Source organism: Ostreococcus tauri (genome assembly GCF_000214015.3).
Source record: "Ostreococcus tauri WGS project CAID00000000 data, contig chromosome 16, whole genome shotgun sequence".
Classification (NCBI taxonomy): Eukaryota; Viridiplantae; Chlorophyta; class Mamiellophyceae; order Mamiellales; family Bathycoccaceae; genus Ostreococcus; species Ostreococcus tauri.
Window position 1 is genome coordinate 1 of NC_014441.2, and position 24,955 is coordinate 24,955.

Consider the following 24,955-nt stretch of genomic DNA (forward strand, 5'->3'; position numbering starts at 1 on the left):
CTAAACCCTAAACCCTAAACCCTAAACCCTAAACCCTAAACCCTAAACCCTAAACCCTAAACCCTAAACCCTAAACCCTAAACCCTAAACCCTAAACCCTAAACCCTAAACCCTAAACCCTAAACCCTAAACCCTAAACCCTAAACCCTAAACCCTAAACCCTAAACCCTAGAACCCTAAACCTCGAACCCAATTCCCCTAGAATTAGGGTCTAGAACATACAGGAGGATCCTAAACCGAGAGCAACACCACCACGAAAAGAGACAGACACACCGTGGACAGGACATACCCCTATAGAATTAGGGTTTAGAAAATGTACAATAAAATACCCTAAAAATTGGACTTGTTTCTCGACGCTGTCGATGACTTCTACCGCCATTTTCACCGGCATCGCGACACGGACGCCGTATCATGATAGCTTCGTGTGGATCACACACTTGAAGATTTTGTCCACCTTCGCGGGGTTCTGGAACATGGTTACCACATTGTTACAGGTATTTTTCCGCGCGCAAAAGCAAAAATTATTCGTTAGGTAGCGTCATCGAATTCTGCGCGCATGTGCTTATTACAACGAATCGAGCACTTCGCAAAGAAAAACAGTTTCACGGAAATATGTCGAGTTATGGGTATTTTTCTCTCACTTGCGGGCACTTTTGCACTTCTTCACCCGCGTGCGTGCGATGGGTCGTCGGCGTCGCGCGACGACGCCGAGCGTAATTTCGATCGACGGTGCTTCTCTTCTCGTGTTTCACAACGGCTCGCCTTGAGTCAAACAATCAGGTGCGCGTAAGATCGAAGAACGCGTTCGGTGCAGGCTTGGCCTTTTTGTGCGCGAGCGTGCTCTCCGCGACAGGACCCGCGGGCCTTTTCGGAACATTCAAAGCATTGTCTGTCTTCGTCGTTGCCGCGCCGAAGAAGTCCTTCATCGTCTTTACCTTGCGGAAGCACTTTGCCATGGACGCCGCGTCGACAGGAGTTGGCGGCTCGACAGTGACCCCTAAAACGGCAGTCAGAGCGTCATCACCATCGCCGTCGAGAAGCTTCAAGTTTTCCAAGTTTGAAAACTTCTCAGCCCACTGAATTTCTACTTGCTCTTTGACGTTCGCGAGGAGCGATTCGGGATACCGCAAACCAATCACTTTGCGCCCATCTTCATCTATCACTCGAACCGTTCGCATGCCTCGATCAGCCTTGTTGAATTTGTGCGCGTTACGATCCAACGTGCGCTCCAACTCTCCCCAGCACGGCACAACGGCACCGCTGATCACGGTACAATCCACAGTTCGCTTACCCGCAGTGCACTCGCCCATGGTCTGTCGCACGTGGCAATTCTTTCCGTGCATGCAAGACGTCTCGGTCACCTCGTACACGTCTTTCCAAGGTTGTTTCGCACTTTCCAAGTCACAAATCTTGTACTTCTGTCGAAGTTCGTCATACTCCATCTCAAACAAGCTCGGTCCGGTATTAGGGCGCCACAACATGAATAGATTCCTTGAACCAGGTTTGCTTATCGCCAAGACGACTTGCGCACGACCGTACATTTCACGCTTCATCTTGTAAAAGCCATCACGATCAGTTCTTTTGCCCTTCTGCAAAATCGCAAGCGCGCGTTCGAATGAAATACCTCGATCAATGAAAATCTTCGTAGAAACGAGCGTTTGACCGTGATATGGATCCTTCAGAATCACGTTCGATTCTTCTGCGATGCGTATCGACGACCCTCCGAGATCGCTTACTCCCTCGGTATACTTGCCCTCGGCTTTGGCGAGCTTGATTTGGCAATCCAACGTCTCGGCGAAATATGCAAACATCAGATTTTGTTCGCGCAATCGCAAACCAAGAAGCCTATTCAGGAATCTGCGCACGTCTCCTAGATCCTTATTGCCGTAGCCGATTTCCTGCAGTAAGGACACTTCTTCTACAGAGAACCCTTCGTTTCGCAACCCCACCTGCACTCCGAGCTCGAGCAGCGCGGATCGAAGACTCAGCTTCAAGTCATCCCAGTTCCGTATGGGTTTGCCCTCCTCGAGATCGTCTTCGTTCACGTGCGCCATGATACCCTCAAACGAGACGCCAGATGGTAATTTTGAATCCAAAGCGACGAGCGATTCGTACACTTTCTTCAACGCTTCACGTCCTAGCGACGAATCGACATTTCCATCAGATAGATCGATCCCCGTCGCAGCTCTTCTATCGCCACGAGTCAACGCGCCGAGACTTTGCAGACGACGAGCGACCGCGGCAACGAAGCGTCGTTCTCCTCCGATGTTCGTCGAGCACATGACGTACACTGGTCCAGTGACCTGATTCGAGCGATGCGTGCGACCAAGCTGCTGAATAGCCTTGTCCGCACTCCACGGAAGCTCGATCGTGATATGCACGCGCCGTCGAACATTCGCCGCGCCTTTCGAGGCGTGTAAAGAGATACCTGTACTCGCCGCGTCGGAAATGATCGCGACAAGCTTCTCGCCACTCATGAACGCATTCTTTTCAGCGATGTTGACGCCCAGAACGTCACCATCGCCGCTGATGGACGAACCTTTCCTCGAGGCTGTCGTACCGCGGGCTTCGTACAATAACTTTGATCCGCGTCGAACGATGCGGCCGCTCCTACCCGTGAGTTCTGCGACTTGATCAGGACCACCGAATCCATCGATGAGTGCATCAAGAAAGTTTGGCGGGAGATCAAGGTTGATGACCTTCTTTATCAGTTCTTCCTTCGCATCAGCGAGCTCTTCATCTACCAACGGCGGTGCGTCCGTATGGAATCGCCCCGCGTACTCTCCATCGCGGGTACTCTCGCCGCCGCCCGCTCGTTTCCAATTATCCGCTGTCCAGTCGGGCGGTGGTGCCTTGTTTTCCACTGCCGCCCCATCAGAAGCTCCCCGAATCTCCGTTGGGAAGTGCACGTGCAAGAAGCTGACGAGCATCTCACGCGTCGTGCTCACGAATCCCCACTTGGTCACGTCGTCACCAAACTTCAAATCGGCCGAACTGTCTTGTGCTTCGCCGGTTGTTTGCAATCCTATGACGACGCAGTTTCCCTGTGCGAGAGCCTCGTTCGCCTTGGCGATGACGTTGGGAACCTTCATACTAATGCAGAGCAACTTGAAGAAGCGCTGGTGCACGCTCCAGTACGCCCCCATGATGCTCTTTCTATCGCTCCCTGTTCGATTCACGGCCTCGACGCACGCGCCTCGAATAAGAGAGAGCAAATCGCACGCATCGTTGTACATCTTCCGTTGTTCCTTTGATAGCTTAATGGTGTGTTGTTCAAACTCAGCCTGTCGAAATGATAATCCGCGACTCACGTACTTGCCACTGGCTTTCATTTCCATGGCAAGCATCTCCAAAAAGCCGACCCCGCGCGATTTCATGCTCTCGATGAATCTATCGGCGGATTTAAATGGCGTTCCCTTGCCCCAGAAGCCCAAACGAGAGAGATACGTCATGTTTCCAACTTCACTGATTCCTGTGGCGCTCGCATAAACCACACGAGCGAGAGGACATCGATCCTGGAATGTAATCACCGCCGAGGCGACTTTGCTCCCTGTATCCGCGGCCGCACTGAAATTCTTCGCCTTATGGCACTCGTCAAAAATCACCACTCCGTCAGCGTTTTCGCCGCCAAACCACTCGATGATTTGTTCTAATCGATTCTTCTTTTGCGTCTTGCTTACGAGCGTGCTATACGTGGTGAAAAGAACGCCCTCTTGATAGTCCTTCGACAGTCCGAAAGCACGAGTCTCGCGATCAATTTCTGGGCAACTGTTGATCACCTTGATCGTGCAACCTAAATCGCCCAAGTCACGTTCCGCGTCGCGATGCAAGTCGCCGCTGCTTGAAATCCAAACTGCTTTCCGTCGCCCTCTCACGAAGTTATCGATTATGATCCCGCTGATTTGTCGTCCTTTCCCCACTCCGGCGCCGTCACCAATCATGAATCCCGCACGCTTACCGTCCGGTGCAAATTCGCAGTGCTTCTGACAAGCGAACAAGATGCCCTCCAACTGGAGCTTGCTGAGCTTTCCCGTGTCCACGAGCTCGTCGCGGATGGCGTCGAAGAGCGGATATTTAGCCGGCGGTAAATCGATCGATCCTAGTGATGCCGCCTCCGCGATGTCTCCTGGGTGCTCGATCCCTCTCTGTGCGTCACGGAGAAACGGCGTCAGTCGTCGCGCTTTGAAAGCCTTCAAAGCCGTTCCGTCTCTCCCCGATCGCCTTCCCCGCGCCGTCTGAGACGCTCGTGAGGACGCGAGGGCGTCGTGAGAACACACATCCTCCCACGCGTCGTCGTCCTACCTCGATGGAGTGGCACGCGTATCCCGAAAACACCTCGCTCACGATCTCGCTCACGCTCTCGTGCGCTCCGAGTCCGTCATCTTTTTGAGCGCCGAGGGGTGTCGACGACGACGGGAGCCCGCTCGCGTCGTCCCGATCGACGCGACCGCGATCGAGCTCATCCATCGCGCGCGGTGTCTTCGTCGTCACGCTCGATCGCTCGTCGGCGACGCGATGTCGAGACGTCGACGATGCGGACGTTGTCGTCGTCGACGCTCGCATCCGTCCATGGCGTGCGTCACACCGCGCGCGCGTCGCCCCCGTCACCGATGGAGACGACCGCTCTCGGTGATCCGGGGACGGTGTTGCTCATCGCCGCGTCGAGGGATCGATCGGCGTCGTACCTCGACGCGCGCGCGTACGAGGCGTCCAAGCGCGCGTCGGTGGCAACGGTCGAGGACGGTGACGAGAGCGACGACGACGCGCAGGAACGACGGATATTCATGGCGACGCGGCGATACGAACGCATGAGAGAGTGCGCGAAGACGGGCGGGGTGCTCACGCGGGCGACGCTGAACGAACTCGTGCGTCGAGACGGGACGCCTTCGACGGCGACGTGGGCGACGACTCTGCGGCGCGTGCAAAGAGCTATGCAGCGACTCCCTCCGGGGACATCGAGCTCGATCCGCGTGTCCTCGACGAGAGAGGTGCAGCTAGAAACGGAACGCGCGACGTTTTCTCGCCCGGCGCGAACTGTGGGCCGAAAGCGAGGCGTATTCATCGGCGTGAACTACGAAGAGTGTGCCACGGACTCATGGCGACTGCGTCGACGAGGACAAGACGCGATTCGCATGCGAGAATATCTCAAGAATTACTGCGGATACGACGACGACGACGAGATGATGGTCCTCCTTGACGACGCCGAAGTGAACGTGCAAGATGCATCCATTAATCGCACGTGCACGAAGAGGGCGATTTTAAAGGCATGTAGATGGCTCACGTCCGACGTCAAAGAGGGCGATTCGCTCTTTTTTTACTTTTCGGGTCGAGCGTTTGAGGTGGAGGACATCGTTGATAAGAGCCGTAAGGGTCTAGATAAAACGGCACTGTGCGCTTCGGACACGCCGATCGACCCGAGTACGAACAGGATCACACGACGAGAACTCAGAGAGGCGCTCATCCAAGCGCTGCCTTCAATGACACATCTCACCGTGTTCATCGATTCGTACGGCGGTGGAGGCGAACATGCGCTGCATGAGCTACCGTACTCGTGCGTTAATATCACCATTCCGGACGAGCGAGATATTAAGGACGCGAAGAATGGGAAAAACAAACCGCCGGCCTTGATGCCGTTGTGGTTGGTGCCAAACGCGGGCGAGATCGTCAGAGACTTCTTGGCACTCGCTGAGGAGACGTCGTCACTGCAATATAAGTGTGATACGGCGGTCGAATCGGTCGAGACAATAGTCGACGAGCTCAAACCAAGACAGACATTAGTGTTGAATCAGGACGAACAGTCACGCACAGTGAGCATGATTTCTGCGATGGCACAACTCTAGCCTGAATCGACGTTGTTTTCATGCGGAACCGGTACCTGTACTTGTATGTTGTCGTCATTTCAGTAATCAAAATACGCATTTTATCGTAACTAGTCCATGATCAGGCCGATGCGAAGTGATGCAAAATACATCGTCGGTTGGCGCAAGTTGCAGATTGATTACCCGCGGTTTCTCCTAAAATACATGAGCGCTGCCGTCTACGCCTGCAAAGCAATCGCGCAGACAAGCTTGGCGTCATGCAATAGATCACATTGTTGGTCTTTATTAAAAGGATGTATCTAGTACATGGACTCGATCACGGAAGCGTACTTTTCGGTCACGACGTTGCGCTTGAGCTTCTGAGTGCCTGTAAGTTCACCGCCTGGGACGCTGAAATCGGTGTCGAGAATCTTGAATTTTTGAATACGTTGCGCATTCGAAACAGCGGTCTTGTTGTACTTGTCGATGCCCTCTTGAATGTAAGCTGCCCACTTCGAGTCCTTTTGAGCCTCCTTGACAGTCGTCACGCTCGGGTTCACTTCGAGAGATGTACCGAAGAGCTTCTCAGTGAATCCTTCGCCGTCAGGAACTTGACGAAGGGTGATGAGCGCCGTGTTATACTTGCGCTTGTCGCCAATCATCATGATGTTCGAGATAGCCGGGCAAAAAGACTTGATGGCGTCTTCCACCGGCACGGGAGCGATGTTTTCACCGCCCGCAGTGATGATGAGCTCCTTGATGCGACCGGTGATTGACAGCAAGTTGGTCTTTGGATCGATGTAGCCAACGTCGCCGCTGTGCAACCAACCGTCTTGGTCGATGCTCTCTTGCGTCTTGGCCATGTTGTTGAGGTAGCCCATCATGATGTGACGTCCTCTGAAGCAAATCTCCCCTTCGCCTTCCTTATCCCGTCCCTTGACGTGATCAAGTTTGACCTCCGTACCCGGAATCGTCAAGCCGCACGTTCCAGCCTTGAAGTAATCGGGCTTGCACACGTTTTGCGGACCGGTGTTTTCGGACATGCCGTAAACCTCAAGAATGTGAATACCGATGGAACCGAAGTAATCGAGTGTGTGCTTCATGATCGGCGCGGCACCCGTGAGGCAGACGCGCGCTTGATCGAGACCGATGCGAGAGTGCGCTTTTTTGCGCATGAACGACTTTGCGAAACCACCAAGGAAAGGATGTCCTGTCGTGGCGCCGATTTGAGAAGCCTCGTATTCGACCGAGCATTTGCCCTTCATGAAGGTTGAGATCGTCTTCTTAAGGCCAGTGACGTTCTTCCCCGCTGCTTGCATGGCTTCGGCGAACTTTTCCCACACGCGCGGCACGGCAAAGAACACGGTCGGTCGAGCTTCGATGAGCGTTTCCTTGAGCGTGCCCTTCAGCGCGTCCGGACGCGCGAAGTGCACCGAAGCCGATCTCTCGAAATCAACCATACAAATCAAGGGCGAGTGAATGTCCACGATTTGCGCCGCAATGTGGGAGAGCGGCAAGTATGACACGACACGAAGCGGTCCGGCGGTGATTGTCGGGTTGTGCAGAATGTTCGCCTTCGCGGTCCACACAGCGTTGTCGTGCGAAATCATGACACCTTTCGGGTTACCCGTAGTGCCGGACGTGTAAATGAGCGTACAGCAATGACCGGGCTTTTGTGCGTTCATGCGCGCCTCAAGGACTTTGTCGCTCACGCTCGCGCCCAACTTCATGAAATCCTTCCACGTGTACACCTTCGCGAGGGAAGAGTCCTTCTCGCCCTCAGGGTCACTGAACGTCTCATCACGGTACATGACGATCGCCTTGAGCTTCGGTAAACGTTTGCGAATCGCGATAAGTTTATCCAATTGTTTTTGACCATCGACGACGACCACGCGTGCACTCGAGTCTTGGATGATGAACTCGCATGCGGGCGGTTCGTTCGTCGTGTAGATGCCTGCGGCAAAACCACCCGCTAAGATTGCGCCGTTGTTGGACATAAGCCATTCCGGCGAGTTAAAACCCAAGATGCACACGGATTCAAATCGTTCGAGCCCCAGGTGAATGAAACTCTTCGCAGCGTCGCGACAAGAATTGTAATACTCCTTCACCGTGTGCTTTTCACCCGTGCACGACACCAGAGCGGTGGTATCTGCGAGCTTGGACTCGGCGGCAGCCTTGAAGACCTACGAGCGATACGTGAGAACACGACCGTTAGTCGTCGTTCGCCTCGCCCGTCGTCCGTAGCGATCGCGAACGCGCAGGCAACGAGGTGTTGAGAATAATCCGAAAGGGGCCCATCGTGGCGATCGGTCGTGTTCGCGGTCGTGTTTCGTCATCCATCGGGTACGCATCGCCTCGACGCACCTCCACCACGGTTCGCGGAGTCGCTTTCGCGTGCTCGTGCTCGCCCTCGAGCGAGATCTCGGCCTCCGCGTCGGCGGTGACGGTGTACTTCATCTTGAATTGTGTCAATTCGGTGACGAGAAGTGACGAGGATGACGAATTATTTGAGCGGGAAAAAGGCCCAAGAGGTTTCGGTTGGGACCATGCTTTCACTACTACTCTCTAAGTGCATCCTCGATCGAGGCGTTCAGGCGAGCCATGCACGCGATTAATATCTTCTTCTTCTCCACGCGATACCTCACCGCTAGTCGCGCCTGGGGCGACGCGACAGAGCCGTCGCGCAGAGACTCGCGGTCCTCGGCTAGAGTGGTTGGAAAATTCCCAAGCGCCAACGCTGCGAGCGCCATGGACGTTCGAAGAGCTTTGATTTCGACATCCGTCGAGACAACGCGCGCACCGATCTCGCCGTACGGCGCGTCGGCCGCTCGCGACGCCTCGGCAGCCGTCTTAGAGTATAAGACGCGCAAACCAGCGAGCGCTTTCTTGTCCATGACGTCTCCGCTCGCGCGAATATTCAGTTCGACGTTGCCGCCACCGTCTGCACTGAGACCGATGCGCTCCAACGCTTGTTTCTGAAACGGGGCAAGCAATACCACGTCATCGATACTAGTACTAGATCCGTGTTCGTCATCTACCGCCGCGGCGGCACCTATAGGAGCGGTTGCCAATCCACCAATTTCTCTCGCCAACTCGATCAGTTTGAGATCCCATCGAAGTTTTACCGTATCGAAGGCGTTGTCTTCGACGATGAAGCCGTAGTCTAGGAACAGCTCGTCGTTCGATAATTCACCGTAGCAGAGTTCTATCGGCTGGCCAGCCTTGAGATCTCTCGTCGTCACCAACTCCACGCCGTTTTCACACTCGCGCACGCGAGCCGAAGCGTCAAACGAGTGGTTGCAAACGTCGATCACTGGTAGTAATGTCGGCATGGAAGATTTTTCGACCCGAAACGCTCTGCTGCTAGCGCATACAGTCGCCCAACCCAACGCGTTGGCGTCAATCGTCATCTCGACGCGTCGGCGTTCAGGATGACTCTCGTTGACATACGCTTCGCCGTCATCCACCGTCATGGCGCCGCCAGCAGCTCGGAAAAAGCTGGCCAGAAAACGTGCGCGCTTGTTCACCTGCGCCACCAACGGCGCGTATTGTAACTCTTGAATCGCCTCGGGTTGAAAAAATGTCGGTGATCCCTCGTGCACGGACGGCAAAAGGTTCACGTATGGCGCGAAGGCGGAGTGCTGACCCGCAACGCGCTCGCGTAGGAGCACGAGTCCCAGCTTGGAGCTCCAGAACTCCCCCGGAACGCCCTCGATGACCCTTCGGAGCGCTTCACTTATGTTTTCTCCGTCACATCTTAGCATTAAGGTGGAAGGCAGAAAAACCAAGCGCTCGTTCGCCTGGATGTTTTCATTCGCCTCGAGCAACCACCCGCTCTGCGGGCGATACGTCATCTTCACCGCGGGATGTATCGTCCCCGAGCGATTGGCGAACCAGCTCGCGAACGTGGCTAACACGGATGCCTGCGCCCTCGATGTCGCCTCCGTGGCGATCTTCTCGTCCTGCGCGCTCGGCGTCGCATTCGAAGACGTCGCTCTCGTCGCAATCACGCTCGACCGTCTCCACCACGGAACCGAGGTCGAGTTTCCGTCCTCACCGACGTCTTTCATGTTTAACGCGATCGAACGACGCGCGGTGATTCGCGTTCGTCTCAACCCGTCGAACGCTCGACGCGCGAGCATGCGCGTCGCCGCGTGCGGCGCTCGAAGCGGCGTGACCGCCACGCGCGCGCGCACACACAAACCAGTGAGGCGCCGATGATCGGGCCGGGACGCTGTTGATTCTTCACGAGACGAGACGGGCGTCGGAGGCGTGAGATCGCGACTCGATCGATCGCTTAAACGCGTTCGCACCACCATGCGATCCGTCCTCGTGCAGTCGCCCACCGAGGGCGCCGCGTCGAGCGACAAGGCCTCGCCGTCGGTGTTCCGACAAGATTCATCCGCGAACGGTGTCAAAACACAACAGAGGGAGAACTCGATCGCGCGGTCGTGCATGCGCGCCTACTTCTTTGTCGCGGTGTGGATGTCCATATCCATGGCTGTGATCATGTTTAACAAGTGGATCCTGGCGTACAGTGGGTTCGGGTACCCGGTTGCGTTGACGATGTGGCACATGGTGTTCTGCACCAGCGTCGTCACCGTCCTCGTTCGAGTCTTCAAAGTCACGACGAGGTTGAAGATGACGAAGAGAGAATACATGAGACGAGTGATGCCGATTGGATTCTTCTACGCCGCGTCACTCTGGTTGAGTAATTCGGCGTACCTGCACCTTAGCGTGTCGTTCATTCAGATGACGAAGGCGCTCATGCCCGGGTTGGTATACATAGTGGGTGTTTTTTGTAGGATGGAAAAGTTCAGCGTGAGCACATCGATGAACATGATCATCATCGCCATCGGTGTTGCCATCGCGGCGTACGGCGAGTTGAATTTTGACACGCTCGGGGTGACGCAGCAGCTCAGCGCGCTGCTCTTCGAGGCGGTGCGCCTGATGCTGGTGCAAATATTGATCACCCGTCAGGGCATGGCGATGAATCCACTGCAGTCTCTGTACTACGTCTCTCCGGCGTGTGCGTTCTTCCTCTTCTTCCCATTGATTTTTGTCGAGTATCCCGCCATGATGGCTGACGCGGCGCTCGTGTTTGACTGGAACATGCTCATCTTCAACGCGCTGTGCGCCTTTGCGCTCAACTTGGCGGTCTTCTTACTCATAGGGAAGACGAGTGCCCTTACGATGAACATCGCTGGCGTGATCAAGGATTGGATGCTCATCTTCGCGTCGCAACACTTCTTCGGGAACAAGGTAACGTTCCTGAACTACGTTGGCTACGTTATTGCCTTCTTGTCCGTGTTTCTGTACAACATCAACAAACTTCGCGAGAAGAAACGTGAACAAGCCAAAAAGGCGGGTGGCGGCGGGGCGTGAGGAGATTCGATAGAGCGTTATAGTCAAGTCACCGCATTCGAACGAATAGTCCCCGTCGTAGCGTCAAGGATGGATTGTAACCGACTTGTTTGCACAGTTGTTAACCAGTACGCGAAAATTTTCGTTACAACTTCGCGCCTCAATGTTCTCCCACGTCTGCCCCTTGCACGCTAAACGGGCGACAGACCCTAAACCGCTCATCAATCTACGACTACGAATGCATGGCCTCTACGACGGCAGCAGCGACGAATTAATCGCCCTTGCGTCGGAACGAGCAACCCTCGGTGAGTCGGGCCTTACCACCAGTCGGCTGGCAGAGCACCGCCGAGCACGAGCCGCAGAGAACGACAGTTTGAGAGTGCGAGAACACCGTAGTGATATTGAAGCAACCCTGGCACTTGACGTCCATGAAGAACGAGTTCGGCGATTGAACCAATCGCTTGAGCTTGTGCTTGCCCGCCTCGAGCGCGGCGGGCGGGTTCAGGAGATCGATGTCTTGCGCGAGCACCTGCGTTCGGACGTGCGCGAGCGCGCGTGCGGTTAGTGTCTGCATGAATGTAATATTATCTTCTCCTCGCTCGTCACCGCTCCAATCGCGCGCGTTCGTCGATGACCGCGGGCGACGCGCCGAAGCGGTCGCCGCGTTAGGGTCAAACACATCGTCGACGATCGACGCCTCGTTCGCGTCCTCGCGCGACGTCGCGATCGCATAGAGCGTCGCGCGACGCGTGCGATCGAGCATTCTCGCGTACGGTCGCCTTCATCGACGTCGACGCACCATGTTAGCTCCTCGACGCTCCTCGGAAAGGCGGATCGGCCGTCGCGCGCGTTGGCGTCGCGCGCGGGCGTCGAGACGGACGCGTCGTCGGGGCACGAGTCACGAGTCACGAGTCACCAGTCAAGGATGTGGTCCTGAGTGATTTATATCCAAATCGTACATATTGAACAACACATGAGGCCCATGGAGAATCCCTCGTTGACACGACCGCGACGACCGACCGCGACGACCGACCGCGACGATCGACCGTCGATGGTCTCACGGCCGCCGACGGCGGCGGGCTCACACCTCGCTCGACGTCTCGCGATTCCCATGTCCGGTACGATTTACTTTTGAGCGACAATCTCGCGATGCGACCGTGGGATCGGACGCCTCGATGAAGCCCTCGCGCGCGTCCTCGCGCGCGCGCGCGTCCTCGCGCGTCGCGAACGGGACGGGCGACAAAGGTTGGATGATGACTCCGATCGATCGCATCGTCACGGCTTTTATCCAAAGACAGACTCGACTCGAACGAAGGACTGACGAATTTCTCGCTCTCCCGCGATGACAGACTTGAAGAAGCTCGGCTCCGGCCCGCACGAACTCCGCGTCGAGGTCAACTGCTGCAACGTCAAGAAGATCGACCTCAAGTTTTACGGCATCGAGAAGCCCACGTGCAAGGTTGTCTTGACGTACAAGGATCAAAAGTACGAGAGCGCCACGCTCCCGGGTCTCGATCCGACGTGGGAGGAAGAGTTCGTCTTCTGCGTCGATGACTATGAAAACGACAAGGTCTCCGCCGTTTTCTACATGGGCGACCAAAAGTTGGGCGACGAGCAGCACTTCGCGTTGAACAAGCTCCTCAGGGGCAAGCAAACGTTCAAGGGCCTCATCGTCCCGGGCGGCAAGGCGGATTTCATGTTCACCGCGTTGAACTTTGGGGAGGAGAAGGCCGAGGAAGAGAACGATGCGTTCATGGATTTCCTCTAACCGCGGCGTCGACGTAGCTGTCTCGATGGTGCATCCATTTAATCAAACCTTCTTCTCTAAGTATCCAGGCCTTCCACGCGCGAGACGGGCGCTCGCGCGCCGCACACTCCGACGCGTCTCGGCTGACGGTCGACGATCGACGACGCGCGAACGAATCGCATCGTTCGTCCGAACACAGACCCCGCACGCGCGATGTCTCCTCCCACGCTCGCGTTTCTCAAGGTGGACGCCAGGCGTCCTCTGGACGACGCGTCGGAAACGCTCGACGACCAAAACTCAAAGGGTTTCGTCAAGCTCGCGGCGACGATCGATCCCAAATTCACGGGCGCGCACGTCGCATATGACGTCATGATCGCGTCCAAGGCGACGCACGTGAACGTCATGGCGAGCACGCTCGTTCCTGGGTGTAAGATCTCAATCGACGGCGTCACGGGGAACATGGCGACGCGACCGGCGAGCGGACCCGTGTCAATCGTCGTCGAGTCCTCGAGCGGAGAGATGACGACTTACACGCTCACGGTGAAAGTATCGAGCGAAATGTCGAACGAGGGCGAGGTGGTGATGAAGGAGAAGCCGAAGGTTGAGAATGCGGAACCTGAGCATCACGGGCATTCGCACGACGGCGTCCCGTGCGACGGAACGCACCACTCGCACGGACACTCGCACGATGATAAAAAGGCCAAGTGTGAGCATAGTCACGGCGATGGCGAGGAGTGTCATGGTCACGGGCACGAAGAGAAACATTCCCACGGACACGGGCACGAGGAAAAGCATTCCCACGGGCACGGGCACGAAGAGAAACATTCCCACGGACACGGACACGAAGAGAAACATTCCCACGGACACGGGCACGAAGAGAAACATTCCCACGGACACGGACACGAAGAGAAACATTCCCACGGACACGGGCACTAGGCGATTCACGTTCGATTTTTATGCAGAAAATAGCCTACCAAGAGATGATCTATCACAAACATTGCCTCTATGATGAGATGCTACAATGGCTTAAACTTGCGCGCCGCTTTGAGCCGAGCAATGCGTTGTTTATCCTCCTCGAACTTCGCCTGAAGCTCCATGATCTCAGAACGTCTCTTTTCTTTTGTCTGAAACCTATAAAACTGTTCGTTCGCAATCTTCTTGACCTCTTTCCTCCTGCCATCCGCCGTCGCGGCTCGAATACCGCCCACCGTAGTGCCCGTTTCGTCATCCGCCGTCGTCTTCTTGCGTCCTCTCTTCGCCTGAACCACCGTCCACCCATCGTCTGCTTTTGCCGCATTTATAGCTTCTCGTGCCGCATCTTCTTCGGCCTCTTTCTTCTCGAACCAGGCGTCGATACCGGACGAAACTGCCTTCGCGCCTCCCGCGCGCCGTCTGCGGTGCGCGCCGACCCACGCGCCGAGACCTCCCAAACTCGCATCTTCCTCGCCATCTGTCAGGTTCGGGGCTTGGATTGGTTCTATCAGCGCCTCTGCGCGCGCTAAGAGCGTCTCCGCGGCGCTGCCTCCGTCATTCTTCGACTTTTTCTTTGTCGAAGGTTCCGCCCGCAGGCGAACGACGCACGCGGTCAAACCCGGCGCCTTGCTCAGTGTCACTTCGTCGTACTCGATGACGTCGAAACCGAGCTCTTTGAAAATGATTTCAACACCTCGTCGTCCCCAAGATTTCGGCTGCGCGCACGCGAAGACGCAGTCGCCGTCGCTCGTCGCGCAGCACAGCATCTCCAGCGCGTGCGGAGAGTCTCTTGCCACGCGAACGGCGATTCTCGTCGCGTTCGCCAATCCCAACGACCCCGCGGCGGTGCCCTGGTTCCGTCGTTCATCCGTTCTCCCGTCCCCACCGCGCAGAGCGCTCGCGTTCAATCGCTCGACGTCCGCCAATCGTCTCGTCGCCGCCGCCTCTCGTCTTCGCGCCGTCGCCTCGAGCTCTAACGTCTTCTCGTACGCCTCGACGTCGCCGTCGAGGGCGTCGAGTCGTTCCCACGCCCTCGTCTTTTCATTCTCTCTCTTTCGTTTTCGTCGCGCGGCACCGGACGGCATCCCGCGCGACGCTGGCGTCGACGCCCCCGCGCGCGCCGCGATCGACCGACACCGACGGACACCGACACACCGATCGATACCGATCGATACGGCGGACCACTTAGCATGAGACGTAGGGCACCTATGGTTAGAACGTAGGGCACCTATGCTTAGAACGTGGGATGCCCATGGTAGAACGTGGGATGCCCATGGTAGAACGTAGCGGATACGTACTGTTTGCCCATAGGCGGACATCGACGACTCGATGTCCGACCACGTCCGGTGGACGTCAGCGCGCGACGCCGCGCGCGGTGGACGAAGGATCGGCCCTGGGGTCATTATTTACAAAATTGGAGTCCACGCGCGCTTCATGCGCGGTCTCTTGACCGCCGCGTCGTCGTAGCGCGAGAGCTCAGCGGGTATCCCGGCCCGTCCAAGAGCTGGATTCTTTCCCCTCTTCTTCAGGACAGTCGGTAGTTCTCTGGTAAGCCGATCGAGCGAAGCCGTTCGCCCGTTGTCGGTTGATGCGTCAGCGCGGGGCGCATTGCGGCGCCTCGACCGGGCCTAGGCGCCGTATCAACGGGGTTGAACCCGTAGGGGAGCGTGTCGATGGTTTTGGTGATGAAGCCTTCTGCGAACACGTGTTTACACTTTCGCGAGTACTGATAGCCTCGATTATTCTTGTCCCCGACGCAGGTGCACGAAAACTTGACGTATGCGTTTGACTCTGCGTTCGGTAGCGGGGTCACGGCGTAGAACAGAGTCGATTGCCGCATGGCGGTGTCGAAGTCGGTGCCCGGCTCGAGTACGCCGCCGAGCATGCTGTCTCGATAGAAAGTGGCGAACTTCGTCGCTGCTTCGTGAAGGAGTTGGGTGCGCACGACGGCGCGTTCAGCATCGCTCCCCGCGGGACATAGTTCTTGCGAGAGCCTCTTTGTGTGAAGCATGACATCAGCGCGCACGTACAAGGTGAGCTGTGAGTCGATGGGGATGCGTTCTGGATGCTTATTCACGTGTTCCCGCATGAACTTGTCTGTGGCATCCCAGTCGGCTGGGTTCATTGTGGGATATGTCGTATCCCAATTCGGCATGCGATCGATGAGCTCTCGCTCAGTGATCTTCGCAAGGTGAGCGATCGTCTCGTGGAGATGAGGAATCTTTCGAGCGAACTCGTCCTTGACTTGGCGATTGAAATTCTCGACGCAGTTGTTACTCGTGACTAACCCCGGTAACGAGTCGCAGAACGAGTAGCCTGTCCCTGCCCAGGTATCGTTGAAATACTCCGCGAAGCAGCTTTCGCGTCGAGATTCCCACTTGACCACAAACATGCGCTCGCATGTTTTTTTGAACTCAGCGCATGGGTACGGGATTCCATGGAGATCCCATATGTCGGCTTTGATTTCGGCGAAGTTGCCTGGATCGCTCACTTTTGCGGCATTATCTCGAACTGCTTTCATAACATGAAACCAGCAGACTCCGCGATTATATGTTTTCTTGTGCTTCTTGCAGCTGTTTCGTGCACCTGCGGAGATGCTAGCGGCGCCATCGCCCATCAGCCACACGTGCTTGTCGTGGTCGGGGAGCAGGCGGTTCATCTCGGTAGGGGTATACTTTGATGCATATTTGAAGATAGCATTAAACGTCCACTCGTAGTGCTCGGTCGATTCCGACGGCACGATCGCAAAACCACCCAGGGCAAACTGTTGGTGGAAGTTGTGCGAGCCCCACACGAGAATGACATGCTTCTCCTTGTTCAGCTTATAGGTACCGTCGATCGCGAGCGTCGAAACACCGAATCCGACGCCTGTGGCGAACCGTCTCATGAGCTCCTTCGAGCTAATCACGGCCTGGATCTCTACCGGGAAGGTACACGTTGTCACCGCATAGTCCAAGACACCTGCTCGATTTCCGGAGACACGCTCAATCGCGTTAGCATCCAACAGCGCTTCATATTCACCGGTCGTCCCATGAAATCCATCGACGCCGAGGAGTTTCTTCGCATGATTCGTTTTGAATCGCTGCACTTGCTTGAGAGTCAGGTCCCCTAAGATGTTCCTGTTCCTCATCTGCTCCACGATACGTACCGGAAATACGCCGAGTTGAGTTGCATTCTCGAGAAATGCCCGCTGCTCTCGAGTCGGCGTTACTCGTGCGCGAACTCGCGGCGCATGCGCGTTGTGTTCTCGCTCAATCGACTTGATGTTACCATAGCCGTTCGAATCGAATGTCACCGTCAAGGCGTAGCGACACCCGCACGTATGGTGCTCCTTGCACTTGTAGTCAAAACACTCTGCTCTGCTCGCGGTGTACCGCTTCCGCCTGAGCACGACGGTCGCGATATCGATGCCGATGCGCTGAAGCAGCTCTGCGACGTCCGATTCGTGTGCAAGCGAGCTCCACTGGAACTCGAGTAGCATGTCTGCTCGAGGCTTCGGATTGACAATTCTCAGTCGAGGATCATCGTCGTCCCACGGTTCGTCCTCCGAGTCGCTGTTCGCCACCGGTGACCGCGAGCCACTCGGAGATGTACTCGGTGATCGATGCCGGATCCTTCCGATGATGTGTCCGAGCATGTCGCGCCGCGAGACGTCGGTGTCGTGACGACGTGAGACAGTTGGCGACGGTTCGACGCAGGTTCAAAAAGGGATGAATCACGTTCTACGCATAGTGTATTTTCGTTCTAACATAGATGGAGCAACGAAACGGCGAATCGCGTTCTATGCTAAGTGTTTTTTGTCGCCAAAGGCATCGACCGATCGATCGCCAAAGACATCGACCGATCGATCGCCAAAGGCATCGACCGATCGATCGACCGATCGAATGTCCCGATCGATCGCCAAAGACATCGTGTACCGATCGATGTCCGACGGTGAATCAATGACGTCACAAACTAGTACGGCGCCAGGCGATTCGCGATCGAGCGCGTGGAGATTTGGGGAGTCGATCGAGACGAGGTGCTGAAGAAGCGTACTGAAATGGACGAGAAATCGAGATCGAGAGTCGACGAGAAACGCGGTATCGACGAGAAACGCGCCGACGCGCGGTTCATGACCCAGTTCACGTCGGCAGCCGCGCGCGCGACGGATTCGGGGAGTCGATGAGAGACGTGCTTGTAATTCTATCCCGTCCGCGCCCCGCGGTCGTACCCGCCTCACCCTAAACCCTAAACTTCGAACCCAATTCCCCTAGAATTAGGGTCTAGAACACAAAATACCCTAAAAGTCGAGGAACGCCACCGGCGAGCGGCACACCCCGCCGCGATGCGTCCGGTGGCGACGCGTCGCGGCGGGGGGCGACGCGATGCGGACGCGAAAAAAAAAAAAAAAAACGCGACGCGATGCGGACGCGCGCGACGCGACGCCTGCGACGACGACGACGCGTCGTCGCGTCGGCACTCGGCGCGCGCGCGATTTCGAATTGGAATCGCGCGCGACGGCGGCGCGCGAATTCGACTCGAACGCGAACGTTCCGTGCGCGCGCGCGCGACGACATCGACGAGGGAATAAAGGTACGTCTCGTTCGCGGACGATGCGCGGCGCGACGCGGAGTCGCGGCGCGGAGAGGGGGCGATCGGTCGAGATCGCATCGCGCGCGCGCTGTTCCCCGGTGGCGCGTTCATCGCGCCGCCGGGGAGCGCGCGAGCGCGCGATGACGACGGGCGCGCGCGCAAGGATGCGTCGATTTGTTTCACGTCGCGGTGCGCGCGCGCGGGCGACGGCGTCGACGACGGTGACGCGTTCGTTCGATGCGCGCCGATGGCGGATTAATAACTAACTGTCCGCCGTGGACGCGCAGGACGGGAGCAATGCCGCGGGGATACCGCGGTGGATACGGCTACGCATTCGCGGGGTTGAGGAAGCGAAACCGTGAGGCATTCGTGGAAGCGTCATCTGCTGCTAACGCACGTGTTGGTTGGCCAGTCGGGGGTCGCGGTGGCGCGGATGCCAAAGCTAAAGCCAAAGCCGAGGCGGACGCCGAGTCGGATGCGGCGAACGCGCGCGTCGCGTTCGCGGCGGAGGCGACACGCGTCGCTCTCGGCGACGTCACGAACGCCGCGAGGCGAGACGAGGCGGCGCCGAAGGCGGCGAGCGGAGTCGGATTGGAGGCGCCGGTGGAGAACGACGCGCCCAAAGATACCGCTGGTGGTGTCGCGACGGCGACGACGCTCGCGTTGAAATACGTCACACGCGCCGCCGGGGACGGACTCGGAGGAGCACCGGTCGTCACCTTGGAGGTGTTTAATGCCGAATTGTGCGCCAAGACCATGAACAATGAGACGGTGCGCGGCGTGGATTTCGAGAGCATCATCTCAGACATTTACTCGCGCGTCTCACCGAGCGCGTGCGCGCCGGACAGGTTCGCGCGTTGGCTCGCGATGGGAGCGCCATTGTTCGCGGCGACGGGGCTGCCGAAGGTCGACATAGATGATGATGAAGCGTGTCACCAACGTGCATTTCGACGTACCACCAGTTCAACAAACGCACAGTGGTCCTCCCCGCTCAACGCGGCGGAGTCAAAGTATGCGTGTCAAAATCTTAACGCGGTTCGCGCCGCGGCGATGGCGCTGGACGCGAGCGAATTCGAGTTGCGTCAGGCTTTGGAAAAGGTCGAGACGGCCACGGGATCGATGGCGCGATATCTGAACGTACGCGGGTGCTATCACTACAGAATTCGCACCGACGACGGACTCGTGTTCGCGTACACCGGGGAAAGTGTCGATGTAGAGCGACGAATCAACGAGCACTTGACGGCGCTGCTCGGCGACGGGCGCGCGAACAACATTCAGCGAGGACACGCACTCGTTCGACGAGCCCAAAAGGGCGACGACGACCATGCTGATGCTGATTTTCAATGCAGTTTGTGGGTCATTCACGGACAGGATGAAGCGAGCGCGGTCGAGTTGGCGAAGACGTACGTGAAAACGTGCGCGTCGACGCCGTCGATTTTGGAAGTCGCGCGCGCGATTGCGAGCGCCGGATTCTTCGTCGAAGCGGTATTCACCGCGCACTACGGGACCTTGCACGAGCACACCGCGGACGGCGTCGTCGGAATGAACTTTTCTCAGCCCGGTGTGTGCCATAACAGGGAGGTCACCCGCGAGTATACGTGGAACGAGATCAGAGAGACATTCGGAAAGAAGACGCGATGTACGAAGACTTTGCCGGCATTCACGTGCGGACGGTGCGACAGAGATTTTCCGCAAGGAAAGTCGCGAAGTTACTCCCACGGAGACGGCCATGGACGCGTGTGCGCAAGATGCTACCAAATCACTTTGTATGCAAAGAAGCCGCAGTTTCAGTGCCTTGAGTGCGACAGAGAGATGCAAGGGAAACGAAGTTACCGCGGAGACGGCGATGGACGCGTGTGCGCAAGATGCTACAAAATCACTTTACTCGCAAAGCGACCACCGTTCACGTGCGCGCTATGCTCGCATGCGGTTTCTCGAGGGAAGCGGAGTTACCGCGACAGAGTCAGCGGTGGACGCGTGGCAGGTACCGCGACAGGAAACGATAACTTTTGTAATGGGTTTATTCTGATGATTATATGGTCAAAAAGTTAGTGTACACCATTCCGGGTTCGAACCGGAGACCTCTCGCGTGTTAGGCGAGCGTCATAACCAACTAGACCAACGGTGCTTTTCAATACATAGGGTGGAGGACGAAATTCTTCTGCCATCACGTCAGTGGAGTTGGTGTCGCATAAGTTACAGGTATTTTCTCGCGTATCGGAAACGTGCGTTACTATTTTTGACGGAGCGTTCTCTCGACCTCAACACGAAGTCGCGCGACGATGTGCAGAGTGGACGACGAGGATGAAGGACTTGCGAGCGATGTGAGAAAAAATACCCCGTGCGCTTCGTCATCGATCGAGAGTGACGGGAAGACTGTGGGAAATCTCGCGTGCGACGACACCATGGATCTCCTGCTCGTCCTCGCCGGTCTCGGCTCGGGAGAGGACCGCGATCGCGGAATCGGGGAATCGCGCACAGAGGCGAGAACACCGGTGAAGACGACGCCGACGCTTCGAGTGGAACCGTGTTCGTATCCATCGGGACGCATGCTCCTGAACACGTTGCTGCCAAACCTGAAGAATAAGACGCTTTCGAGAGCGAGAGGGGCGGAGCGAGTCGACGATGACGGAGATGACCACGACGACAAGAGAGACGAGGATTACGGAATCTCTCGCCGATTCGCGTCATCTCCCGATGATTTCGCATCGACATCGACGTCGATCGCATCGATGACGGAGTCGATGGCGCACTCGGCCGCGCGCGTTGAAGCCATCGTCACCGCTTTGGCCACACGCGTTGATGCGATGGAGAAGAAAATAGACCAAATTCTGAGCGAAATGCGAGCGAGTCGAGAGGAGGGCGAAAGTGGAGATCGAGCGTGCGTCACCGATGATGATTCTCCGCCCGTGTCGCCAGTGCCGACGCCAATTACTTCGCCCTGTCTTGTCAGGGCAACTCCGTCGCCGTCGCTCGTGAACGCGTTCGCCGAACTCTACGCCTAGTCACTCATGCTGAAGATTGAGAGTCGTACCGATCTTATCTACTTTTATTCTTTGCAAATCGCGCTATCGATCAAAACACGGGTTCAGCCTCGTAGCCGCCGGCGACGACGACGTCCACGAGCGCCGGGAGCTTTGTCACGCCTTCCACCACGCTCTCGCACGCGATCGACACCTTGACCATCTTCGTCTCGAGATCGATGTCCACCGCGCTCACGCTCACGCCCTTGTCGTTCTTCATCAGGAGCGTGGTCACGCTCTCGGCGCACCCCTCGCACATCATCCCATCAACCTTGAGCGTCACCACCACCGGTTCATCATCCGCACCGGTCCCCTTCGCTCTTCTCACGACGCTCGCGCGCGCGTGCGTCGTCGTCGCCGACGCCGCGGACGCGGGTGTCGCGCACCTTCTCGCGGCGCTCACCCCGCTCGCGCTCTCGCTCGCCCTCGACGACGACGCCCGCATCGACGACGGCGATCTGTCCGGCCCGTCCGAGACGTCAATGCCTCGATCTCGATCTCGATCTCGATCTCGATCTCGATCTCGACGTGCTCGATGCCACCGCGCCCTCGACGGTTGGACTTCCCGAGGTGGCGCCCGCGAGTTTCGTCTCGTCGCGAACGCGCTCCTGGACGCACACCGCGTCGCGCGAGCGAGCGATGACGCGTCGTCTGCGTGGACATCACGCGCAACGCGCCGTCGCTCGCCTCGGCGCCGTTGCGCTCGCGCTCGCGCTCACGCGCAGCCACGCGTTCGTTCTCGGCGTCGAGGCGAGCGAGGAATGCGCGCGCGTCGAACCCGTCGATCCTTTCGATCTCGACGCGTACGTCGAGGCGGAGTGGTACGTCGCGGCGCAAAAACCGACGTCGTATCAACCCACTCGCGATCTCTTCTGCGTTCGAGCGAACTACACGGTTGTGGACGAGCGAACGATTTCGATTTGGAACACCGCGAACCGAGACGGCGTGGACGGAAGTCCGCGGAACGCCGACGGAAGGTTCAAGCTTCGCGGCTTGATCGAGGATCCGAACATGCCGTCAAAGATTGCCGTTGGAATGAGGTTTTTGCCTCGGTTTCTGTACGGGCCGTACTGGGTCGTCGCCACAGATGTCTCTCCGGGCGATGCGGAGTTCGATGAGCGAGGATATAGCTGGGCCATCATCTCTGGTGGACAACCAACGATCTCGAGAGGTAACGGGCTGTGCGAACCGTCCGGAGGACTTTGGCTTTTCGTGCGTGATCCAGAAGTTTCCGAGGAGGTCGTGTCAAAGATGAAGGAAAAGTGTGAGTCTCTCGGAATCGATCCAGATGTGCTCATTCCCGTGACCCAAGAGGGTTGCTCCTTTCCAACTCTGCCATGAGTCATGTCTGTCTAAGGACAAACGTGAGCGAGACGAACGAAACGATGACAAGCCATTCTTTTAGACGAGACGAGCAGTACTCACGACCCGACATGTACATACTACATACTACATACTACATACTACATACTACATCACCATGCATCGACAAAATACCTACCACTCATGTCTAACTTGTTCACGTATCTTGCACTCTCTTCATCATCGAGCGATCCGTGTGTTTTCACTACGTCCTGAATCGCCATTCGCACAGCTGTAGGCATTTTTTCAGCTGAGCCCGCCACGAAGACCTTTGCTCCGCTTTCAAGCAGCGTCCAAACGCGCTTTGCCTCATCCTTTATGCGATCCTGGACGTACTTCTTCGTCTGCCCTGGAGCGCGAGAAAACGCGACTACGATGCCTCCAAGACCGTTTGATCCCACTAAAGAGCCAGAATCTTCGAGCTTTTCCCACTCTTCTTTGTACAAATAGTCGCGCTGATCGTCCCGGCATCCGAAAATAACTAAAATATCTCCGGCGGTGCTCGAGCCGGCTGTTTCAAGCATACGTGAACGAACAAATGAACGAAACGGCGCGATGCCGGTTCCGGGTCCTACGAGAATCAGCGGCACCTCTGGAGGAGGTAGACTGATACTACCTTTGCAGATAGAGAAAGCGATCTTTGTCCCAGTATCGATCGATGTTAGCCACGAGGAGCACAGTCCCGTGCGTTCACGCTTCATTGGCGTTGTCCACTTCACTGAAGCGACAGTGATGTGTATGGCACCAGTTTGCGCCGTATCGGCCGCAGGAGACGATGATATTGAGTAGTATCTCTCATGCAAATGAGGACACACTTGTAATAACCACTCGAGTGTAGGTTTCAACGACGAAAAATCGTCAAATATTTCACACACAGTCCTTCGCTCTCGCTGATTGTACTTGTACAGATCGACCGCGCCTTCTGCCGATGCAAAGTACTGAAGACGCTCCTTTTCGTGTTTTTCCTCGGCAAAGTGACTCATAGCTTCGAAAAAGTACCGCCTCGGCGAAGCAGAATCGATGTCAACCCCGCCAGCAATGAGATACTTGAGTTCAACCCATGGAAAGTCGCTTTTCGTTGTGGGTGCGCAAGCTGGGTACACGCGCACCCAAGCGTCTGAGGACATCCCCAAGCGCTCGATCAATTGCGCGACCCGTTCATCGTCTGCGCCAATTGCGAAAGGTACCACTCCGAGCACATCTCCCGGTTCGTAAGCCAGCGTAGATCCATCAGCAGATTCAAACTCCAGATGGTGGACATCCTTCACAGCGTCCTTGCTCGTCAAGCACCTATTCTCGCGCACGGATCCGTCGTAATACGTTTTCTCGCGACAATCTCGCGCTTCGTACTCACTTTTTGAAAACATAACGCTCGCATCGCACGCATCTGCGGCCGCGACGGCTATTCTCAATGCTCTGTGCGCCTCCAACAGGCGCTCAAAATGCTCTCGACTCGTCTCTGCTTCAACTCCAGCCGAATCGGTCACATCAATCTGAAATCTTGCTGCGGGAAGCGGTGCATTCGCAAGCTCCTCATCACTTGGGTCATTCAATTGCACAGGTAGCGGGCAAATCTGCCTCATAGCCTTCCAGAGTCCGCTCAACCACGGATTCAAAGCCGCCTCGTACCCAAGCGGGTGCTGGTCGTCACCCAAACCGAGCTCGTGCACTGCGTGAGCGCCCAGACCCTCGAGTCGACGAAACAGCTTCTTCGCCACGATGTTATATTTTTGATACCCCGAATCCCCCAATCCAAAGACGCTGTAGGACACGTTTGTCAGCGCCGATGTCGACAGGCCTCTTCGCAACAAGAACCTCCAAAAGCTCTTCATGTTCTTCGGCTCATCGCCCTGCCCCGTCGTGGACGTCACAAACACCACGTATCGTTCGCTTGGTAATGTTCGCACGTCATAGCTCTCCATGGGCATGAACACCGGGGCGTAGTGTCGAGCCTTCGCCTCTCGAACGACTCGCTCGGCCACGTCCTGGGAGTTGCCAGTCTCCGAGCCGTAGAGCACGACGAGACGACGGGAGGTCGAGCGAGCGAGCGCGTGGACGTCATCCATCGCGAGACAATCGTACCGTCAATCCCGCTCGCGCGACTTCGCGGACTCCCA

At 56.8% G+C, this 24,955-nt stretch overlaps 18 protein-coding genes across 18 annotated transcripts; 10 read left to right on the forward strand and 8 right to left on the reverse strand.

Moving 5' to 3' along the window:
* Positions 1-211: 211 nt before the first annotated feature.
* Positions 212-379, reverse strand: OT_ostta16g00010 (unnamed product; the record flags this gene model as incomplete). The annotated part of the gene is made up of 1 exon (XM_022984921.1): positions 212-379. One exon carries the CDS (start codon positions 377-379, stop codon positions 212-214), a length of 168 nt encoding a protein of 55 aa, XP_022840271.1.
* A 397-nt stretch (positions 380-776) lies between these two features.
* On the reverse strand, positions 777-4,467 carry OT_ostta16g00020 (P-loop containing nucleoside triphosphate hydrolase; the record flags this gene model as incomplete). The annotated part of the gene is made up of 2 exons (XM_022984927.1): positions 777-4,145; positions 4,303-4,467. 2 exons carry the CDS (start codon positions 4,465-4,467, stop codon positions 777-779), a joined length of 3,534 nt encoding a protein of 1,177 aa, XP_022840272.1.
* A 143-nt stretch (positions 4,468-4,610) lies between these two features.
* On the forward strand, positions 4,611-5,840 carry OT_ostta16g00030 (Peptidase C14, caspase catalytic; the record flags this gene model as incomplete). The annotated part of the gene is made up of 1 exon (XM_003083404.1): positions 4,611-5,840. The coding sequence occupies one exon, from the start codon at positions 4,611-4,613 to the stop codon at positions 5,838-5,840; it is 1,230 nt and encodes a 409-aa protein (XP_003083452.1).
* A 278-nt stretch (positions 5,841-6,118) lies between these two features.
* Positions 6,119-8,255, reverse strand: OT_ostta16g00040 (AMP-dependent synthetase/ligase; the record flags this gene model as incomplete). The annotated part of the gene is made up of 2 exons (XM_003083405.1): positions 6,119-7,981; positions 8,163-8,255. The coding sequence occupies 2 exons, from the start codon at positions 8,253-8,255 to the stop codon at positions 6,119-6,121; spliced, it is 1,956 nt and encodes a 651-aa protein (XP_003083453.1).
* Positions 8,256-8,356: 101 nt separating this feature from the next.
* OT_ostta16g00050 (Rubisco LS methyltransferase, substrate-binding domain) lies at positions 8,357-9,940 on the reverse strand (the record flags this gene model as incomplete). Its single annotated transcript, XM_022984940.1, has 1 exon — positions 8,357-9,940. The coding sequence occupies one exon, from the start codon at positions 9,938-9,940 to the stop codon at positions 8,357-8,359; it is 1,584 nt and encodes a 527-aa protein (XP_022840273.1).
* Positions 9,941-10,115: 175 nt separating this feature from the next.
* Positions 10,116-11,183, forward strand: OT_ostta16g00060 (Triose-phosphate transporter domain; the record flags this gene model as incomplete). The annotated part of the gene is made up of 1 exon (XM_003083407.2): positions 10,116-11,183. One exon carries the CDS (start codon positions 10,116-10,118, stop codon positions 11,181-11,183), a length of 1,068 nt encoding a protein of 355 aa, XP_003083455.2.
* A 250-nt stretch (positions 11,184-11,433) lies between these two features.
* OT_ostta16g00070 (Ribosomal protein S27e, zinc-binding domain) lies at positions 11,434-11,964 on the reverse strand (the record flags this gene model as incomplete). Its single annotated transcript, XM_022984947.1, has 2 exons — positions 11,434-11,691; positions 11,962-11,964. 2 exons carry the CDS (start codon positions 11,962-11,964, stop codon positions 11,434-11,436), a joined length of 261 nt encoding a protein of 86 aa, XP_022840274.1.
* Positions 11,965-12,273: 309 nt separating this feature from the next.
* On the forward strand, positions 12,274-12,930 carry OT_ostta16g00080 (unnamed product; the record flags this gene model as incomplete). Its single annotated transcript, XM_022984954.1, has 2 exons — positions 12,274-12,280; positions 12,512-12,930. The coding sequence occupies 2 exons, from the start codon at positions 12,274-12,276 to the stop codon at positions 12,928-12,930; spliced, it is 426 nt and encodes a 141-aa protein (XP_022840275.1).
* A 192-nt stretch (positions 12,931-13,122) lies between these two features.
* Positions 13,123-13,845, forward strand: OT_ostta16g00090 (Cadherin-like beta sandwich domain; the record flags this gene model as incomplete). Its single annotated transcript, XM_022984961.1, has 1 exon — positions 13,123-13,845. One exon carries the CDS (start codon positions 13,123-13,125, stop codon positions 13,843-13,845), a length of 723 nt encoding a protein of 240 aa, XP_022840276.1.
* An 80-nt stretch (positions 13,846-13,925) lies between these two features.
* On the reverse strand, positions 13,926-15,200 carry OT_ostta16g00100 (Ribosomal RNA-processing protein 7; the record flags this gene model as incomplete). The annotated part of the gene is made up of 1 exon (XM_003083411.1): positions 13,926-15,200. One exon carries the CDS (start codon positions 15,198-15,200, stop codon positions 13,926-13,928), a length of 1,275 nt encoding a protein of 424 aa, XP_003083459.1.
* Positions 15,201-15,315: 115 nt separating this feature from the next.
* On the forward strand, positions 15,316-15,657 carry OT_ostta16g00110 (unnamed product; the record flags this gene model as incomplete). Its single annotated transcript, XM_022984969.1, has 3 exons — positions 15,316-15,319; positions 15,357-15,429; positions 15,642-15,657. The coding sequence occupies 3 exons, from the start codon at positions 15,316-15,318 to the stop codon at positions 15,655-15,657; spliced, it is 93 nt and encodes a 30-aa protein (XP_022840277.1).
* A 272-nt stretch (positions 15,658-15,929) lies between these two features.
* Positions 15,930-16,221, forward strand: OT_ostta16g00120 (unnamed product; the record flags this gene model as incomplete). The annotated part of the gene is made up of 2 exons (XM_022984973.1): positions 15,930-16,072; positions 16,188-16,221. The coding sequence occupies 2 exons, from the start codon at positions 15,930-15,932 to the stop codon at positions 16,219-16,221; spliced, it is 177 nt and encodes a 58-aa protein (XP_022840278.1).
* Positions 16,222-16,318: 97 nt separating this feature from the next.
* On the forward strand, positions 16,319-16,993 carry OT_ostta16g00130 (unnamed product; the record flags this gene model as incomplete). Its single annotated transcript, XM_022984980.1, has 2 exons — positions 16,319-16,544; positions 16,599-16,993. The coding sequence occupies 2 exons, from the start codon at positions 16,319-16,321 to the stop codon at positions 16,991-16,993; spliced, it is 621 nt and encodes a 206-aa protein (XP_022840279.1).
* Positions 16,994-18,750: 1,757 nt separating this feature from the next.
* OT_ostta16g00140 (unnamed product) lies at positions 18,751-20,505 on the forward strand (the record flags this gene model as incomplete). The annotated part of the gene is made up of 1 exon (XM_003083414.2): positions 18,751-20,505. One exon carries the CDS (start codon positions 18,751-18,753, stop codon positions 20,503-20,505), a length of 1,755 nt encoding a protein of 584 aa, XP_003083462.2.
* A 353-nt stretch (positions 20,506-20,858) lies between these two features.
* OT_ostta16g00150 (unnamed product) lies at positions 20,859-21,458 on the forward strand (the record flags this gene model as incomplete). Its single annotated transcript, XM_003083415.1, has 1 exon — positions 20,859-21,458. The coding sequence occupies one exon, from the start codon at positions 20,859-20,861 to the stop codon at positions 21,456-21,458; it is 600 nt and encodes a 199-aa protein (XP_003083463.1).
* A 70-nt stretch (positions 21,459-21,528) lies between these two features.
* On the reverse strand, positions 21,529-21,921 carry OT_ostta16g00160 (Heavy metal-associated domain, HMA; the record flags this gene model as incomplete). The annotated part of the gene is made up of 1 exon (XM_003083416.1): positions 21,529-21,921. The coding sequence occupies one exon, from the start codon at positions 21,919-21,921 to the stop codon at positions 21,529-21,531; it is 393 nt and encodes a 130-aa protein (XP_003083464.1).
* A 194-nt stretch (positions 21,922-22,115) lies between these two features.
* On the forward strand, positions 22,116-22,817 carry OT_ostta16g00170 (Calycin-like; the record flags this gene model as incomplete). Its single annotated transcript, XM_003083417.1, has 1 exon — positions 22,116-22,817. The coding sequence occupies one exon, from the start codon at positions 22,116-22,118 to the stop codon at positions 22,815-22,817; it is 702 nt and encodes a 233-aa protein (XP_003083465.1).
* A 134-nt stretch (positions 22,818-22,951) lies between these two features.
* OT_ostta16g00180 (Flavoprotein pyridine nucleotide cytochrome reductase) lies at positions 22,952-24,904 on the reverse strand (the record flags this gene model as incomplete). The annotated part of the gene is made up of 1 exon (XM_022985003.1): positions 22,952-24,904. One exon carries the CDS (start codon positions 24,902-24,904, stop codon positions 22,952-22,954), a length of 1,953 nt encoding a protein of 650 aa, XP_022840280.1.
* Positions 24,905-24,955: the final 51 nt, after the last annotated feature.